The 19,606-nt window shown below is 38.1% G+C and overlaps 2 protein-coding genes across 4 annotated transcripts in view; one reads left to right on the plus strand and one right to left on the minus strand.

The window, feature by feature from the left end:
- PACRG (parkin coregulated) overlaps nt 1-7,276 on the minus strand; it is a 250,937-nt gene extending 243,661 nt beyond the window's left edge. For 2 of the 3 annotated variants that reach the window (XM_055714147.1, XM_055714150.1), the window contains exons 1-2: nt 7,012-7,271; nt 6,530-6,718 (exon numbers count right to left, since the gene is read on the minus strand). In XM_055714147.1, coding sequence (XP_055570122.1) covers nt 6,530-6,676 — 147 coding nt within the window. In that variant the 5' untranslated portion in view covers nt 6,677-6,718; nt 7,012-7,271. Of the gene's footprint in view, nt 1-6,529; nt 6,719-6,986 lie in introns of all 3 variants that reach the window. The other variant, XM_055714149.1, reaches the window with a different exon arrangement.
- A 154-nt stretch (nt 7,277-7,430) lies between these two features.
- The window catches only part of PRKN (parkin RBR E3 ubiquitin protein ligase), a 767,421-nt gene continuing 755,245 nt past the window's right edge, over nt 7,431-19,606 (plus strand). The window contains exon 1 of the mRNA XM_055714146.1: nt 7,431-7,499. Within this exon, the coding sequence (XP_055570121.1) occupies nt 7,493-7,499 (7 nt within the window). The 5' untranslated portion in view covers nt 7,431-7,492. The remainder of the gene's footprint in view (nt 7,500-19,606) is intronic.

The following is a 19,606-nucleotide window of genomic DNA, read 5'->3' on the forward strand; positions in this document are numbered from 1 at the left end:
TTGAACTCACTCCAGATACCCTATAGTATCGCCAGTCAACTAACAGGGAGAAGACTAAGATAAAGGCTGAAGCCTACACAAAAGCCAGGCTTTTACTTAGCTGCAATGAATGATACCAAATAGAAAGAAAGAATATGTACACATGTTCTTTGGGAAATGTTCTGGAGTCTGGGTGCTGAGAAAGGTGTACGGCAGATGCTGACTAAACTCTCTCACATTTTCTATTGGCTGGCTCTAGAGGCATGCCCAGCTGCATGTGGGAAATGATGACCTCACGTAATTCCCTACTCAGCAAATTCATGGCTTAAAATCTTGTTCTGAGATTATAGTTACAAACTATTTTCTAATACTTTGTTCTGAATTCCTACACTTGCAGTCAAGCATGTGAAAAATGCTCACTTAATTCAGTGAAACACCAGATGAGGATAACCACATACTGAGACCACTGCCAGATTTTAACTTGTATGAAATCTGCAAACATGTAAGGCCTTTTCTCATGTACTTAAAAAACCTTAGTCTGACATTCGTTCTTTTATATTAGTTTCAGTTTGCAAAGTTTAAAATAGTTAATTCCAAAGCAAGAATTGACAGAATTTGGCAACTATCTCTGTAACTGTCTCCAGTTAGAATATTATTAATTAGTTCATAAAAACCTGATTAGTAGAGGAGTCTTGAAACATCACTGTCATAATGTTTTAAAGTCAATTTATGTTTACCTCCTCTAGGTATGAAATTTTAAAACTTCTAAGGTCTTTTGCTACATAAAAGATCATAAATCAAATAAAGTGATTTAAGACAAGAAATGTCAATCAAAAACATGAAATGGAATCTAACCGATAATTTAGTTATTATCTATTTTAAGTCATATGCCTGAATTATAAAAAAATATTTACTGGAGATTCAACTGTGTAACAGTAAATGAAATAGCATGATTTCTTCATGCCTGAGAATATTAAACAAATCTTACAATCCTAGCACTGCAACTATGAGCAGTATCAACCTTTCCCCACATTTTAAAAAATTAAGGGCCGATTTTAAAGTATTTTAAAATAACAAAAGCAGCAAGATGAAGTCATGTAAGTTATAGCTGGAAAACATAATATGAAATGTAGGCTTTTAGAAGACATTATGGTCTTAAGCATCAGTATTTTTCCTGTGTATTCTGCTTTTCCATTATACTATCAATGTGGTCATTACAGTAAAAACAAGCATGGGATTGGAAAGGGACATAACTTTATGAGGGGAAATAAAAACCTCCTTGCATTGAAGCTTTTCATGTTCGGATGTAATGCAACTGAAGTGCCTCATCAATTCCATTGCATGACTACGTGTATTGGCACAGATGAGGAGGTACAAATGCACAGCACAAGCAGTCAGGGCAGTGGCAGCCACAAATTCTGTTAGCTTACACTGCTACTGAACTGTATGTCAAGTCTGCACTGCTGTGAAAAAAAAAGCAGAGCTGCTTTTAATCTAGGTTTAACCAGCACCCCAGTCTAGCTCACTGCACAGCCATGCAAGTTTATACGGAGCAAAGCATAAATGTCCAGGGATGAAAACCACACCTTTCAATTGTGGTGCAAGTTTATGCTGCTTTAAATGCTTGGAATTACTCTGCTAGAACTGAGTTTTACAACTGGTTTAAAGTTAATTAACACCACGGTGTTGCTGAGAGTGACATTCCTCCCACACAGCTTGTGCTGTCAGTGTATGCCTGTTTCCCCTTCTCCTTTCATATTTTAACGTAACAGCTGCTAGAGCTGATCCGGCCTCCTCTGTAGTTGCAAGAAACACCGAAGTAAATGTGCAATGGGAGACAGAAGCATACAGTCAGGACAGGGAGGACAGCAGAAGACAGGAGCCTTGTGGTAGGCAGGAGCTTCTTGCCTCAATCCCTAAGACTGCAGTTCGATGCTGCTAGCTTAAACTGGCTGGAGTATTTTTCAGCAGGATCAGTTCCCTGATCAGCCAACATCGTACAAATGTGGGCACAATAAGGGGCAGCAGTAACAAACTGTCTGAAACAGGAAGAAGAAAGCACCATCTTCCAGAGCACTGACAGTTTAAATTGACTTACAGTGTTCACTACAGTATACTTGTACAAAATTGCTATTGTTAAATAGGAGCAGTTCCTCCAAGATGGACATACTACTGCCCAATAAACACTTAACAAAACATTCCTTTAACTTAACATCTACTTGCCCTGAAATGCACTGCCTTTCCCCATAAATTAGCTATTATAATAGAAAGGTAAAGCTTTTTTTTCTTGTAAAAAATGTTTTCCTATATCCTTAAAATCAGATCAGAAACTGTTACTGCTACAAGGTAAATAAAAGTAGTTTTAGTTACATGATGGGGATGGATATAAATAGAAAGTCAAATCACAAGTATGTATTATATACTTGTGATTTGTATATAAAGATATATATCAGAATATATATAAAAATATATTCTTTGCATATATTTATATGTTTGTATGTAACGATATAATCAGAATATAATACAAATATATACACAAAGATATACATCAGAATGTAAACAAATCACATTATCTCTACAGTTAAAATGAAACCCTTGCTATGAGTTATTATCAAAGAGTAAAGGCTAAGAAAGCTCTTCACAACACACGTTACCGATAATGGTTTGAAAGAAGAGTTTAAGCAACGAAGACCGAGAACTGATTCCAATACATACAGACTGTAGACTCTTAAAATGAGCAACAGAGGGATGAAAATCCAGAACTGCAATCTAAATAATGTTTTTCTGCTTATAAGCAATTACACTTCTTTAGGAGATGAGAGCTGTGCTTCTGCACATAGCTAAGACTCTCCCAGGTTGAATAGCTCTGCTTTGGTTTTTGAAATCCAGGAACAAAATAATTCACAGCATCAGTCCCCATCAAAGGCCATCTAGTAGACATTCTCACTTTATGCTTTACACACAAACTGGATGTGGCCCACTACTAGCAGGAGGTTCTGACTGATTTAATGGAGCACAAATGTATGTAATAATGACATTTTCTATATAAAACCTACTGGTTTACATACTACCCCAGGAAGAAAACCCAGATACAGCACTCTGGCCAAATGAGTTGAAATTCACATGCTGAAGACAGATACATCAATTTAAAGTGGTAACACTGTTACTAAAGCAGACCCTGTAGAGGAAAGATAAACTTCTTTCCTGGTGAAGCCCTGTTGTTTTGTAGTGAGGAATTCAAGGTTCAGGACAAACAGGAAAAAGAAAAAAAAACCTCCTTTCACAGCTTTATTGGCTCAGCACTCAGCAGGGGATATCTCGAGTTCTAATTCTACTCCAGAAACATCAGATCCATTCTAGCAAGCAACAATGGACATAAAATTCCAAACCCCAAAGCTTCCAAAACTCCTGCATGAACGAGTTATGCACTAAAATATGTTGTCTAGTGAGTTTCCTACCTTGTCACTTTCTAGCCCGATGAATCCTAACTATCTGCAGCACAGTAGGAACACTTTGAAAGGACATGCGGAGACTTTCCTCTGCGATATTTTTTACCTCAGTAATCTTGTAACTTGTTGGTTACGAATCTTTTAAAAGTTGGGTGATAGACTATAATTCCCTTTAAGTAATAAAATGAATCCTCTCCTTGAAAAACCACTAGTTTATTACAAAAAAAGGAGGGCACTAAATCTTTATTCAGTCGCAGAAAATAGGAAAAATAACCATTTGGTGAGGATCAAAAGTGAACAGAGTATCTTCCTGTTGTCCACAATCATGTACAGACAATTTTCCACTTGCTAGTCTGTGTATTAGTTTTTAATAGTAAATTAATAAATATATTATTTTTGAATTATATTCCTGATTCTTCCCATGCAGTACACGTGAAGTACATAACATGGCACTCTTGATTACACTTGTATGAAAAAACAACTCAGACGTAAACGTCACAATATCTAGCTTGTTAATGTAGAAGACCTCTGTTGGATCTTGCTCTTAATCTAAAAATATATGAATTTACAGGTTTGGAATAACATAAAACACTTTCTTCAGTTCAGGAACTTTTTTTTTTTTTAATATTGATTAAGTAATTATTTCAATACACAAATTTCAGATTCAGCCACAGCTGAGAAAAGTCTTGAGTATAGTATGTACTTAATTTCCATACTGGCTATGAAAGTATACTTGGGAAGAAAACTTTATCCAGTAACTTTCATTAAAAAAGGCTTAGTACAATGCTCTTTGCACAAGCAATATCAAAGAATCCTAGAACATTTACTACAATATTTACAGTCATAAATTCATAATGGTAATTTGTTAGACTCTGTGCTAAGATTTTAAGACTCACTGCATGCTTCCACCAAAGGCTATTAATCTGTTTGACCTGGAGATGCTGAACATGGTGCGGACAACCCTATGTTACGTTGTCATGCTGTTAACAAGAAGAATTACCATGTCTTAACTATATTTGCCTGCTGTGCTTTCAACCCTCCAGTCAACTCCTAAGCCTCACATGAGAACTTCATCAACGATGTAAACCTCTGACAAGTGAGTACTTAATAAATCTTAAGCTCCATTCAACCAGTTGTTGGAAAGAGAAAAGGGACACCCATTTCTTCACAGAGTGGCAGTGAGCTATTCCTTACTCTATCCTGATCTTTTGCACACTAACTGGAAATTATTCCAGTGGTTGCCTGTCCTCACCCAGACCTTTTGCAAAATACAGCTCCAGTACTATGAGTCTTCCAGGACCTCTAACAGCGTCATTGCTTCCTACCTAGATATGAGCAGAACCTGTGCAGCAGGTCAGAACACTGTTAAGCCTACCTCTGACTGGGCACCAAGGGGGCAAGCAGCAAGGCCAGCAGGGCAGCAACCAAACACGCTGCTGGGAGAGGTCAGGGAATCTTTAATGCTGGAGGGTTACATAGCTTAGCTAGGAAAACCCATGACTGACCTGATCTAGTGCTAGTGACAGGCCCACTTTAAATGGGAAGTTGGGTTAGATGATCTCCAGAGGTCCATACAAAAACCCCATCATTTCTGTGATTCCATGAGTAGCTTCAAAGGCAATCTAGCAGATTTACCTGTTTGCTGTTGCTTAATGACAGTATTACATGATTTAACATTCTGTTAATGTTTAGGAAGTTAGAATTGCAGCCATAGAAGTTAAAACTCTATAAACATTTTAAAAAAATCCATAAATTCTGATTAAATTCATAGCTAGTTATGTTCACAAGTCAAAGGTCCTTTTTAAAAATTAAATACATATTTCTCATGCCACTGAAACTGCTGATTCTTCTAGACAAAATCAAGCATCTTTTACATATTTAGAATTTAAAATGTGCAAATATACATAACTTGAATTTTTTCCAGAGAAAAGAAAATATCTAAAAATTAATCCTTAAACTTAATGTCCATTCTCCACATCTCTAGCATTAAAATCAAACAAACCAACCTTTAAAAAAGGGTTTTTTTTATAGTTTTTGCCTTATATTTTTCCCACTAAGGTGAAACATAATTTGGTTTTACTCATAAGGAGAAAGTTTTTAATGTAGACAATTTCTACTCCATTTAAAATTTGTTTAAAGATGGACTTGTTTGGGTTTTTAAGAGGATGCTTTCACAGATAACAAGTCCTGAGAGACTGCTCCAGGAAGACTGTTTCAGCAAATTAAGGGAAATAATGTATTGCATAATTCTTGTCAAAAGAATACATAGAATTAAAAATACCTTGAGAACAGAACACTTAGCTAATACCTTGATCTGTGTCCACATAAAGAAACATACAAATCAGGAGTTTTACCACAGATGTGTTCTTATATTACCTCATCTACTTACATGGTGAACATTTGCAGTCTGTACCAGCTTAAGCTCTTTTATTCCTAAAATCTGACAAAAGTACTCAAATAAAACAATATAAAGCATTTTGAAGGTTTTTCTCCTAGTATTTTTACTCACATACCTCCAAATTCAATAGAAATTGGGGCTGTTACCGAAAGTGAAGCTGGCTGCATCAACTTCATTTTGTCTTTGAACTATGACTTGGAGACCTAATGTTTGTTTCCAGTTTAGTATTCTCCTATACTGTGTGGAAGTTTCTTATTATTTTCCAAGCTTTTTCAATAATGAATGTATTTTCCAGATCTTTGCCATCCTATGTGACATTCACATCAAATTTATACCACACTGTGCCAGTATACGAAAACACTTTCAAATAATACTGCAGCACCATTTTACAGCGTTTTGCTACACGCGAGGTAATAAGTCTTGCACACAATTCTATAGGCTGACATTTTAATAGAATGTGCATTGCCAATACAAAACAGTACAGAAAAAAAGTGACATCAAAGCAACATGCTTGGAGGCAAAGCATCACAATTTTCACAGGCATAGTTACCTTGCGGTAATACTTCTGTAAAGCCTGGAGGTAATTTCAGTAACCAGGAAACTCCAGATACAGTTTTAGCAACTCACACACCTTCCTGACATGCTTCCTGGACACGTGAGTGTAAATTAATTAACATCACCTCTATACTAGCAGCAAACATACCACAGTGTTTTTCATCATGGCTTTAACAGTGAATCCATCGCAGACCTGCCGCTTGCTTTTCTTCACATGCCCCAGTGGCTCCTGCTGCAGGGTGCACCTGTCACCTGCGGATTTTGAGGGGCTTGAGCCCGCTTTCTCCACTACCATCTCCCCACCAGCGTCCGTGACGGGCAAGAAGCAAAATACTGACTAGAAAAGACAAACAATCATCAACATCCCGCCCTCAGTACGACAGAAACCGCGGTAGATGTACCTCTGCTCCCTGCCCAGCCAGCGACATCCCTCAGCGACCCCCCCTCCCCGCACCTTCCCTGCCCCTGACAGGCTTCCCCGCCTGCCCCTCGCCCCCGTCCCCCGCCCGGCTCCCTTCGGCACCCCGGCTTGTCCCCCGCCTCCCTCCCGCTCCCGCTCCTTCCTCCCCAGCCCCTCACGGCCACCTGCTCTTCTTGCCCCTCACCCCGGCGGCTGCCGCCCCGCCTCACCCCTGCGCCACCCGCCAGGGTCCCCCGCGCCGGGTCCGCTGGGGGCGCGGCGGCAACAGGCCCCGCGCGCTAGCACGCGTCCCCGGCCCCGCGCGCGTCGCTAGGCAACGCGTCAACAACCCGCCGCCGTCACGTGCGCGGGTGACGCACGAGGTTAACCACAGAAACCCCGAGGGCGGCCCTCCCGCCCCCGCCGGCAGGTGCGCCCAGCACCAGGAACGCGCCGCGGGGCGGAAATTAACGGAGAGTCATTAGGGCGGGGGGAGCGGGGGCGGGCGAAGGGCGGCCCCGGGAGGGGAGCTGGGCGGTGCGAGGAGGAGAACTACGCTACTCGGCGGGCTCCGCCGGCCCCCGCGCATGCGCCGCGCCGCGCTCGGGGCTGCAGGGGCGCGCTCGAGCGGCGGGGGCGGCCGGCGCGCGGGCGTGTGCGCGCGCGCCTCCTTCCCTTCCCTTCCCTCCCCTCCGCCTCCCCGCCGCCGCCATGATAGGTGAGTGAGCGCGTCAGGCAGACGGCGAGCCCGGATGCAGGCCCGCCCTCTCCTCCCCGCCCCTTTGCCGCCGCCGCCGGTAGAAGCGCAGCGGCCCTGGGGGGCGGCGTGGGCTTGTGTGGCTGTTTACGGTTCCCCGGTCCCCCTCGCGCCGCCCCCGCCGCAGCCTGGGGCCCCGCTGCGGCTGGCGGCGGCAGCCCGCGGGGACGAGCCGGCGCTGCGCAGCGCCCCGCGGCCGCGGCTCCAGGGGCAGCGGGCCGGAGCAGAGGGCGCGGGCAGGGCTGTGCCCTCAGCCCCACCTGCCCTCGCAGTGCGCCGCTGGTTAAAGCGCGGCGTGCCCTTGGCGCGTGCCCTTGGGGGACTCGGGGGTCACAGTGCGGAGGGGTCGCTGCCCTCCTTCTTCACCCCTCTGGTGGGGAATGACCCACCGAGGGACTGCGCAGGGCTTGTGGTTGAGGTCACTTTCAAATTATTTTGTATTCCATCTCAGTATATCGTTTATAAATACTACTAGCCAAGGTTTGCCTGGTTTGTAAATTTCTTTGGCTTTGCCCTGGTGTATATATACACGTTATTGCTCTGGCATGGTACTTGCTGGGAGCGATCTGAAAAAGTAGCAATTTGAGCCTAATCATATTGGAAGTTTGGCCATTTGGTCCTTGAGTTGGCTTTTGCATCCATTTAATACTGGTGTGGCGCAGGAATTGGTGTTTCAGCGGTGTGTTTTCCTCTGATTTGTAAGATGAATCCATACCTGGGGAGTCCTGCATTTACAGGATCAGTTTTGTAGTCCTTGCTTCTTACTACGTGTTTCATCCTGCTTTCTTTTTCTCAGTTCTGTGGATTATTAAACAAACAAACAAAAAAAGGTAGTAGATGTACATGTATTGTAACAATTCCTTGCCTTCCTCAGGCTTGCTGTTTAATTCTCAGCGTAGGTGTCATAGGTGCTGTTTACATGAGACCTGATTGGTTTCAAAAGCATGGGGTTTATTGTCAAAATACTTACTTTAAAGTAAACACCACAAAAGTGTTCAAGATTCCTATGGGTCTTTCAACTTATGCCTACTGCTAAGACATGATTATTTCTTGACAGTATATGGATACGAGTATTAAGGTAATGTTCTTTCAGCTTTGCAAAGTTAAAAAAGTTGAAAGCAGTTACTTACGTGGTACTTTCAGTCCATATAAATATTTATGCAAATGGTCTCTTCCTAGTTGTGGGATCTTACTGGGTTTTCTTGTCATTTGGACTTTTTTTTCTTTTCTTATATAGCAGAGATGATTTTAAATTAAAGGCTTGCTTTAAGGAAAGCACAGAGGGTCAGGTATTCCACTGTCTTCTCACAGTGTTATCTCCTCTGCTCATTTGATGTTTTTCTATAGTATATAAAATACATGTATTTACAGAACTGCAGGATGTGTTTGGTTTTGAATGCTTTAGGAAAGTAAGTATAGTGTACGTAAGGGGGACTGTCCATGTGGTTACAGAGTTGATGCCTTTGGCCCTCATACTGAAATCTACATGTTTACTTACTGCTCATGCAGGTAACATTTATGAGTGAAGAATTATAATTTTATTGTCACTATGGCAGACAGAAATGTTTGTGAACATTGATTATGAAATGTACATCCAGGTTAGTTGCAAATCTATAAAAAAATCTGTACATGAATTGTGACCTTAAATGATTTAAGCAGCAAGCTGTTATTTTAATAAACAAGAAAGTGACATCCCCCTCCCCACTCTGAAAATACAAAAATTGTTTTCAGAATACATATAGAGATCTAGTCCAGTTTCCTGCTTTCCGAAAAATCAGCTCTAAACACTTAGGAGCTAGGAATACCGTGACAAAACTGGGGGCAAGACAGGAAGGGTGGAATTATTTGTTTAATCTGTGCTCAATTTTTAGACCTGAGTGTTTAAAAGAATTATCCAATGAAGTATGTGGTATATTTTCCAAAATGTTTTGCAGTTTTATATCTGGAAGTGCTTTAGATCCTCATGACTTTTTGTGGCAAGGAATTTTATAATATAATTGTGCAACACATGACAATTTCTTTAATTGATTTTTAATGTCCTATCTTTTTATGTCCCTTTGTTCTTGTGCTGTGAAATAGGGAGAACAAACCTGATTAACATGTTAGTATTACTATTTTTTCTTCTTTCTTCTTTTCTCTGTTTTTAATATTATTTTGTCCAGTGAAATGGGTGAACCTTTTTATTCCACGTTCCTCTGAAGTGTTTTACCATGCTCATGGTTCTTCTTTGAACTCCCCCTGGCCTGAAATATTTTAAGATACTTTGCTGAGGAAGGCTGGGGTTTTTTGTGTTTTGTTTTGTTTTTACATAGCACCTGTCATTCCAGAAGAGGTTACACAAGTGACTCGTATCACTGGTTTTTAATAGTCTTCGTATAATTTACCATCCTGCTTGTTACTACGTCCTCCTGCCTTGTTAGTTCTTGTTGGCTGAACAGAGATTTGTGGAGAAAGAAGTGCTTATAAATGAATTTGAGTGCTAGCATATTACATGAAAAAAACAAATAAATTACTATATGCTTATTTTCAGTAAGAGGTTATTCCTTGAGGGAGGCCTTCAGATTATGTAACTGTATTTATTTTCATCTGCATTTAAAATATAACAGCAAGTTAATTACCTAACAGTCCATTTGTGTAGAAATTTGTACATGGAATTTATCTAGGAAGTCCATGGCTGCTGCCACATGCGTGACATTGCACTGAATTTGTGAGTGCTTCTGGAATTATGATTCTTGGGTATATCTTTAGAAGTTTTTCTCAAGGCAAAATGTAAATGGTAAAGGTGGCTCTTGATTTTATAAATGCTTTTAGAAGATTGTTCTGTAAGGTGCTTCACTTTTAAGTGACATTGCCAGAATGATTTCTCAGTGGTCCTTTTGCTTATGTGTATATTGGGTTTTTTTAATTATACAATTTATTTATACTGGTTGCTGATTGGTATTCAGGGAACTTCTGTATGGAAATTTATTTAATTTTGTTTTAATAATGAAAAATAATTATATAAATGAAGGAGTCTTTAAGTTAGTGTGTTTCATTTTGACTAGAAAATCCTGTGTGTATATATTCTGACTGCTGCAAGATAGGAGTCCTTGCATAAATTACTCACCACTGGGGAACAAAATTCATGCTACTTGCTATATTCGTAACAGCAATGCAAGTTAAATGAGCTGAGTATCTGCTGCTTGAAGGACCAGTATCATACTTCATTGTCTTCTGACAGCCAGTTCTCAAAGGAATTTACTGTAGATGGTAGTATAGAAGCTGTCCGCAAAAATGCTTTCATTTACCTTAAGCTTATGAGACTTCATGTTATATTTCCAGATTTGTGTCCTTTTTTTTTCACTTTGCTTCCTATCCCCCATGTTTTTCTGTATTCACATATTCAAATGGCTTTGTTGCGCTTCACTGGAAGCACAGTGGAAACGCTTGTCTGCTGCAACTAGTTCAAAGCTTTTCAGCAGTGTAGGTAGTGAAATGTAGAAAGCATGACTTTAATGGTAAATTGTGTCCAATGATGAGAAAAGGGGAGCACTAGCTGTAGTTGCCACCACCTGCTGTCTGTCAGTCTCTTGTAATGCTGGGCTGGCTACATGCCTTGAGAGCACATTTTCAGGGTTTGTGGCTGAAGTGGGGCTAGGGTCTGCTGCTGACCAGAAGTTTTCACAAACTTGTTTAACAGATCCTTAAAACTTTCATTTATCTATTTCAGTATTTGAAAGAAAACATTTTCTTTAACATTTTTGATACAGGTGACATTGGTAAAATACTACATCGTATTTTTCTACCTTTGTCAGAGCAGAAAAAAATGTTTATGCTGAAGATCTCAATGTTATCTTATTTTTTTTATTTTTGTTTGAAATACAGGCTTATCTGTATGGCAGTGTTACACAATTTTAGTCTGTTGGTTCTTTTTAAACTGGCTGAACTCTGTAGGGTCTAATAAATAAACTCGGTACAGCGTCCATGTGGATACATTGCACTGTGCTTATCTGTTATCACTGGTGTCATAGTTCTGCTGCTTCACAAGGAGCTTTTGGTAGTGCTCTGTCAAAATGTTGGAGAGCTTTTGTGAGGATGCATAAAGAATACAGAGCAAGGCCTGAAGTATTTATGAAATGTATTCCCTAACGAGTTTGCAGCTAGCTTACATAAAATTTGTTCATTTAGAATGGTTATTGATGATTATTTTAAAGCCAGTTGTTTTTTACCACTGCAATGGGAGTTGGAAATAGTTGTTAACTAATGGTGTAGTCATCGAGTAAAAGATATGAGGAAATGAAGAGAGGGTTATATTTATATATGTGTTTAGAAACAGAACATAGTTGTTCTTGAAAGCCAGGAACTGATAATATATTTTTTAATGAAGATTTTATGTATTAAATATCTCTTGGTTGACTTAATTAGCTATTTGTTGATTAATTTTCAGTAAAGGTTTTTAATTAGAAATTACAGAAAATTATTGGAGGTAATTTACTTTATTATATATATATTTTTTCTTTCCAGTAGGGCTCGTGGTCTACTTGATATAGTTGTGAATTTTATTTAATATTTATTTGTGTTAAACAGGAAAATAAAGGTGGTCACCTAAATATGAGGATTTAATCAAGCTGTGGGCTGTGTTGTTTTGTTTTTGTTTTTTTGTTTGTTTTTTTTTAAGTAAGCACTGAAAGACATCAGTTGACCTCCTAGCATTCCAATATCCTGTTTGCACTTTTTCCATATTGGTATTGGTGTCAGGAATACTGATTGTTCAGAAAGTATAATACACTAGTTTTAATCTGAAGATGATACAAGGTAGTCTGCGGGTTGAAAAGAACTGGACAATTCCCAGAGGCCAGTGTACCTGAGTTAATTTGATGAGAAAATTTTTTCAGTATCAAAAATTACAGCTCTACAATTTGATGCAGTATTGCTAATTTCTGTCCTGTGGTAAAGAAGTTTGATTGTAACAAGGAATGTGACTTTAAGAGCTAGTCATAGAGTATCATAAACAGCAAGTAACCCTTTTTGCAGCTGTTTAGCAGGATACAGCTTTTATGTTGGTGCCTTTTCACCATAATGTTGCCCTTTTATTTATAAAAAGTAATCAAATTACTGTTTCACTATTAAGCAAGTAGTACTGAAATCGGTAAATACTTGTGTTAAAATTTAGAAGAAAAGACAAGGCTAACATGCTGTAATGTTATTTGATATTTCATATTATTCTTACTAGCTTGTTAATGTGGTAAGCTAGCAGTTCTATAACTTTGGTAGGTTTTAAGTTTGGGGTTTTTTTCTTTTTAGATGGCAGGTTTAAGTAGGCTTAAAGGTTTAATTAAAAGGCAAAAATAAATCCAGTGAAATTTCATTATATAGTTGATTCCCCAACTTTGTTCATCCCAGAAAAAAACCCCAACAATTTTAAAATTAGACTATGGAAATATATTTTCAAACAAGGAAGAAAATCCATTGCTCAGCAAAGTACACCATTGATAAACAGCTCCTTCAAATAGTTTTTATTTTGTGTTGTATAAAAAAACCCAAAGAACAACAAATTGCAGATCCAACATATGAATATATGTTTCATAAGGAATTGTTCCAGGCATTTAGGTGTTTTATTTGATGCACCAGAGTACCTGAGAGTTTTATAAATACAGAACAAAAAAACCTCATACCTACTAAATACTGTAGGTTTAATGTAGGCGATGGATGAAGATTAATATGTACACCCAAAATACGGGTTAGTATGAGGCTTTGTTTTCACATTAAAAATGCCAGAGCAGTGCTGTCTCTGGGTATTGCTGCTTACACTACTCATTCCTGCCCTTCCACCAGCAAACTAATCTTTCAGTTGCAGCAGAGCAACCATCTGTTCAGGGACACTGTGAAGTCAAAAAATAATCCAGAAGAAATAGATTCTTTTTAATCTGGGTCAGTTCCCTGAGTTGGTTCACAAGTGGTGACATGACAGTGATGTGGGGGTGTGACTGAAGGGACATCCCTTAGCCCTGTTTCATTCCTTGAACCTTTAAATTGCAGAGTTGCATACAAACAGCAGTGTTGTGTAGTGCAGCTGATTGCCATCTAAAGGAGAACCTTTTCATGTCCTCCCTTCCACCTTGGTACTCAATGTGTACCTTGAGCTGATACTAGTTTGACTCCAGGTGACTTAACTAGCTCAAAAAACCCACTTAAGGGCATGTGAGGTTTTTGTTTTGGTGTGTTTTTTCTTTAATACCCTACATCTGCTTAACTATTGGATCAGCTGGAAACCAGTGTTGCTGCAAGGGAAGTGACAACCCACAACTGGATGGGCTAAGCCATTTCTTAATCAACAACGTTGTGATAATGTTACCTTCCTGAAAACCTGTTCTTGGGTTTTCAGTAGGTATTACAAGAAAAAAACCCAACAAAACCCACACCTGAATTTGAACGAAGATATTGGGGCAGCTTCATGGAATTTTTCAAGAAATATCAAAGAACATAAAACATGAGAGAAGGCCCCAAACTGGCTTAAAAATTTAGAAGATAGGCTCTAGATAGTTAACAATGACAGGTCAGCATTTCTGTAGTGAATGAGAGATGAAGGTGGTCATAAAGACTGGTTGTGAAGGGCTTTGACAGCGAACGGTCAGTAATCTAGTTAAGGGAGAATGGGAGCCTGGGTGAAGTTTCAGCTGTCTGGATGACTGAGCACTCCTCTATGGTGCACTCTTTTTTTTGGTGTGTTGGTAATCTTAACTTTCTGCATAAATCTTCCTATTTCTTCTGTTACAAAAATAAAATTGAGGAAACAAAATGAGAACAAACTCTTTCAGAATTTCCCCAAATTAATTCAGACTAGAAAATAATGGTGCAGACTTAGCAACCAAAGGAAGAGTATTTTGGGAATTGTTTCCTTATATTTTTTGATGATCTCTTGCTGTGATTTTGGGTTTGTTTATTTTGTTGTCATCATCTTGTGTTCTATTTCAGTTTATGTAATGCTAGGGATAGTTCCGCTATACTACGTAGTTTTCACTGGAAAAATATCTTGAGTTGTAGATCACTATTACACTTCATGAACATTTGGAATAATCTTTCCAATGATTAATTTGATTAAACAAACCCTAAATCTCAAAATATCAAAGACTATTCATATTTCATATGCATGACCTGTTTTGCAGGGGTTCTTCTGAGCCTTTTCTTCTTCTGTTATAGGGTAAGTGTATCATACTGTATGTACAGAACTGCATTATGAAACTTGTGTTTTACTGGGTTTATACTTAATTGTTTTCTTATGAAATGCTTTTATTTCATGAGCAAGGTTTTAGAAATTTTAGAATCGCTTGAAATAGGTTATCTTCAAAAGATACCTGGTTTCTGTTAGATACATGTGAGCATTCTGGATCTCTTTGTTTCCTTGAAGAGGAATGGGAAGAGTTGGAAAGTAGTGATGGGACGAAGCATTTTTTATCTTTTTTTTGTTTGTTTGTTTGTTTAGTGGTTTGTTTGTTTTCTTAAAAATGGCCACAAAATAACAGTATTGTAATATCAAGACACGTTAGAGACTATTTAAGCAGTGGCTAAGGATGTCCTGATGCAGTTTTCTGCACCTTTCAGATAGGGCCCTACAGATAAAGTATTGATGTGGCAGTTTGTTAAAATTATTTCCCATTGCCAAAATCACCATCCTTTTCTGTATTATCTGGTTGCCTAGTGATACATCTGTAAAGAGAATGGTGAGTGGATGTGTGTGTATGTTAATTTAAGATCTGACTGTATTGTGGTAAATTCCTGTTATAGCATTATGCGAGTGACTTCTGATCTAGCTGAATCAGTCATGAAAAGGTTTTGCTGCCATTTTTTTCCCTTGCTTCTCCCTCCCATTCTCTTCTGCCATCTGTGCATCCTGCTTTTTCCTGTCACTAACCCCACAGTATTAATTTGACTGTTGAACTAATTCAACTTGATATTGTAGCAAAAACCCGGTCCTTTTTTGCAGGATATCATCCTCAAAGAAGGGCCCCGTGAACACCAAAGTCAGCTCAATATAGGTGGAAAATGTAGAAGGAGATAGCAAAAGTGGGACTATATTTTAGCAGGTTGCTTTTTGATCTGTTTAGTCCTTCTTTTGCATCTTCACCCTCAGCTGTTGCAGAGTATGCTTAGCTCCTGCTGTCATTGGGAACATATCCAGAGCTGACAAAGGATTTCACAGTCCTTTGGACAAAAGGCATTATAAAGATGACTGTATTTAAATTCTTGTCGTCTTTTCCTGAGTAACAAAGAAAGATGAACTGAAAACAACTTTAGTAGCAGGAAGGATAAATTCTTGCATATATAATGTGTAAATACAATATCTGTTGCCAAAACATTTGGTCCAGCGTACCAGTAAGATGAGAATAAAATTAAGAATTTCAAATTCCAGTTATTCCCAGAAACAATTAGGAAAAAGCCTTTGCTAACAAAATATGGAAATTTAAAAAGATTTCAAATGCTTAACAGCAAACGCAGTCCTTAAGAGTCCCTGCCAAAGTAATGTATGTGTCTTTTGTAGATACGTTAAAAGCCCGTGATGTTGGGTTCTGTTTTGGTAATACTGTCTCAAGAGGTGGAGCAGTTTTCTTAATGGGAAACACATCTGCTGAAATAAAGGAATTGGACTAGCGTACACTCTGTCATGGAACTGTCAGTTCTGAGTGGTCAGGCCACAGAAGCAAACAATACTGAGAATGGTGCAGGTTTTTAAAGTTATTATTTTTAGTAGAAGCTCAAGGGAGAGTAAAACAGTTAGTGGGAACTTAATTACTTTGCCAAACAGGGTTATGTAAAAGAGGTACAATTCATTCTTTTCAATCAGTTTTACTGTTTAATAATTTTTGTTGTGATGCACTGTGTATAAGTATTGTTGGACTGAAAATCAGTTTATAACACAAAATGTAGCCAGTGGTGTATGAAGTTTCCCACTAAAAGAAGTAAATATTGAAGTTAGAAGTGTGCAGCTATATACCGAGAATTCACAGAATAGTACTACAAAGGTTAGTTTGGAGATAATTAGCAGGCAACTTTAATTATATAATTGTCCATTATTTCACAGTACATGATTTTTCCCTTCTGAACTGCAGTGTGAGGAATCTTGAAAATGTTTGCCTTTGTGAGGGCTTATTTCAAAATCATTAAATACCAGTATTTTAGTATGGTAAATTATGTTCTTCAAAATCTATATTTTAACAGGTTTTCAGTTTCCAAATGTTGTACCTTAGTTTTTTCCCAATCCCTTTGTATTTTGATCAGTGCAAAAGGAGTGCAAAGATGGATGACCTTACAAAACAAGAATAAAAATCCACCAGATTTGTCAGATGTAGAAAAATCCATTAGTACCCTCTTGTTTGTTTTATTCCTGAGGCTGGACAAGATGGAGAAAGAATTAGTTCATTGCTGTGCACTTTCTGAGGCAGACAAGCCTGTATGATTGTGCTAAACTTGTGTGATTGTACTGGCTTTTAGCCAGTAGCTTTTATGTTGTATCACTTTTCTCAGTAAGCATGTTCATGTCTACATTAGTGTTGTTAAAGTTTGACCCAGGAAAAATGGTAGCCTAGAAGTTATTCTTTGAGGTGTATGAAAATGACTGTGAGAGATTTGCCACATTATTACAAAATCTTTGTTAAACTTACAAGGAGTCATTTGAGTTCTTCGGCCATTAGTCAAATATTAGAGTTCAGCAATCCCAAGGGTAGAAATTTATGAATAATTAATTGTGAGACTGGCTTTTATTTCATGCCCTTGAGCAATTTGTACAGTGGTAGCTGATATTTGTGCTAGTAAACATGCATTCCTTCTGAAGAAGGCAGTCTGATTAATGAATTCTCATGAATTCAGCCAAAAGATTGCAGTAAATAACTTGTCACAATTATGATGCATTAACTACACAGTAGCTTTATGTAGGACATGTCAGTGATGTCTTTTTTTTTTTTTTATTACAGTGGCTACATGCCTATTATGAGTAAGCCACAAAATCTTCAGCAATTCCTCCTAAATATATCACAGTGCCTTCCAAAAGAAGTGACATTGTAAATTATATGTTTCGGAGAAATTAACCACGTTAACTGTTTTCCTGCTCTGTTGTCTCTAAGCAGTTAGGGTAAATTTTTACAGCAAAAGCTCTCTTAGACTTTGAAACCATTTGAGGCTGTCTGCAGAAATTAATGCCTCTATTTGTGCTAACAATCTCAATGGAGGAAAGTTTTAAAGCTCTGACTCTAAAACTATTTTAAAGCTCTTATCCCCTCTGATGACCTCTGAAATTGTGATATTATATGCCATAATTTTATTCTCAATGTATCGTTGGAGGGGAGAGAACAATGACGATGACATGTCTAAAAATAATGGTTGGACATTGCCCATTGAACATCTCCAGAATAAATTATCTGGATCCTGCATACAGTTTTTAACCCATATCTCTCAGCTATATTCCAGTTATGATTGTTAAGGAAGACTGATGATTTTCTGTACTCACCTGGCTTGAACTAAGTTGAAATGATGAAAGGAAGCTGGTTATCAAATGAACATTCTCGGGGAATGCCTTTCATTATGACATTAATGTCATCCAATTTTAATCCTGGTTTTGGAAATTGACCAATGAGATTGTGTGTTTATTTCCTGTATATGTCAAAAGTTTTTTGTTATGTATTATTTGTCCCTGTAGCATAGATCTTATGGTAAGAAAACAATGAAAATACTTTTATGTGCTTTGATTTATTCCATGTTTTGGAAATTCTTTTGACATTCTCTTATGATCTGAGGTCACAGTTTGTCTTTGCCTCCAGGCTCTAAGTGTAAACCCCTGTATCAAGAATGCATGTAATAATGACATGAGTATATGAAAGAAAAGCATTTAGAAGTTGATTTGATTTATTGTTCAAGAGCTTCAGAAGCTGGTAAAGATGAATGAAGATACTAATTGAGGAAAGTGCTTGTCATTCCATGGCAGTTTAAAGGACAGCAAGTTTATAATATATTAATGTGTAGGAAATTAAAGCATGGCTTTTTAGAGAGCAGTTGGCATCGCAGTGTGTTGGCTATGCTGTGTTATTTTTGAAGGTACAAACAATACATTTGTTATCACAAGTCAGGACATCCTTGTTCACTTTAGTTTATCTGTGAAAACTTATTCATGCGATTACAAATGTCTGAGGTTTGTTTGGTGCACTACATAAGACAGCAGGCTTATGTACTAAGCTTGCTTATGACCTAGATGAGCAGTGAAGACAAGCCATTTATATTTGTAAATTGTTTGTGATATATAAACCCACAAATAAATAAAAAAGCAAACTTGTCTTTCCTGAAACAAGGTATGACTAGTGTTTTTCATCACTGCTGTGGTAACCAGTGTGGGTCATCTTTTGTTAAGTGTTAAGCTTTTCTGTATGATGATGTAGTTCTATTACTTTTCTTTGTTTTCCCAATCTTTTGCTGTTGTTTGTGCTGCAGTTTTCTATATCTTTTGTTTAGCATTTCCAAATGTTTTGTTCAGTAGTGATTTTGCTCTCATAGTTCATTGATTCATTTTTATTTCTAGTCAATTTAGGCAATAACTGTCTTTGTCAGCTGTAATATCAGATTTAATAACTTTCACTGTATGGAGTTAAAGATACTTAGTTAACTTCAAAAGAGTAAGAATCACAAGAAACTGAGATATCTGAGCTTTTCAAGACTGTGAGTTTTTTTTCTAAGACATCTTTTCCATCAGTGGAAACGGTAGCAGTGATTGAATTTTGAAGGGAAAAATTCAAGGAACAGTGTTCAGATGTGTATTCTGTCTTAGTAGTTTTCTGTGTGTGTTTTTCATTTTTTTAAATATGCCAATCCTGTAGCTTTCTGGTAATGTGCTTTGAGGTCATGGAAAAAGTATTTTCAGTTTTCTTCATTGGTTTTAAATATAGGGATTGTGGGTGATAGAAATGAAAGTGGCTCATACTGGGCATTATATTAAATCTCTGGCATATGGTTCTTTCAATTCTAATTTTTTTTGATGAGCTGAAATATTTCTGGTACATTTATGTTTGCATTTCTTCCCTTTTCTGAAACACTGTCCTCTGTGGAAT

This window comes from Falco cherrug, chromosome 6 (genome assembly GCF_023634085.1).
Source record: "Falco cherrug isolate bFalChe1 chromosome 6, bFalChe1.pri, whole genome shotgun sequence".
In the NCBI taxonomy this organism is placed as follows: Eukaryota; Metazoa; Chordata; class Aves; order Falconiformes; family Falconidae; genus Falco; species Falco cherrug.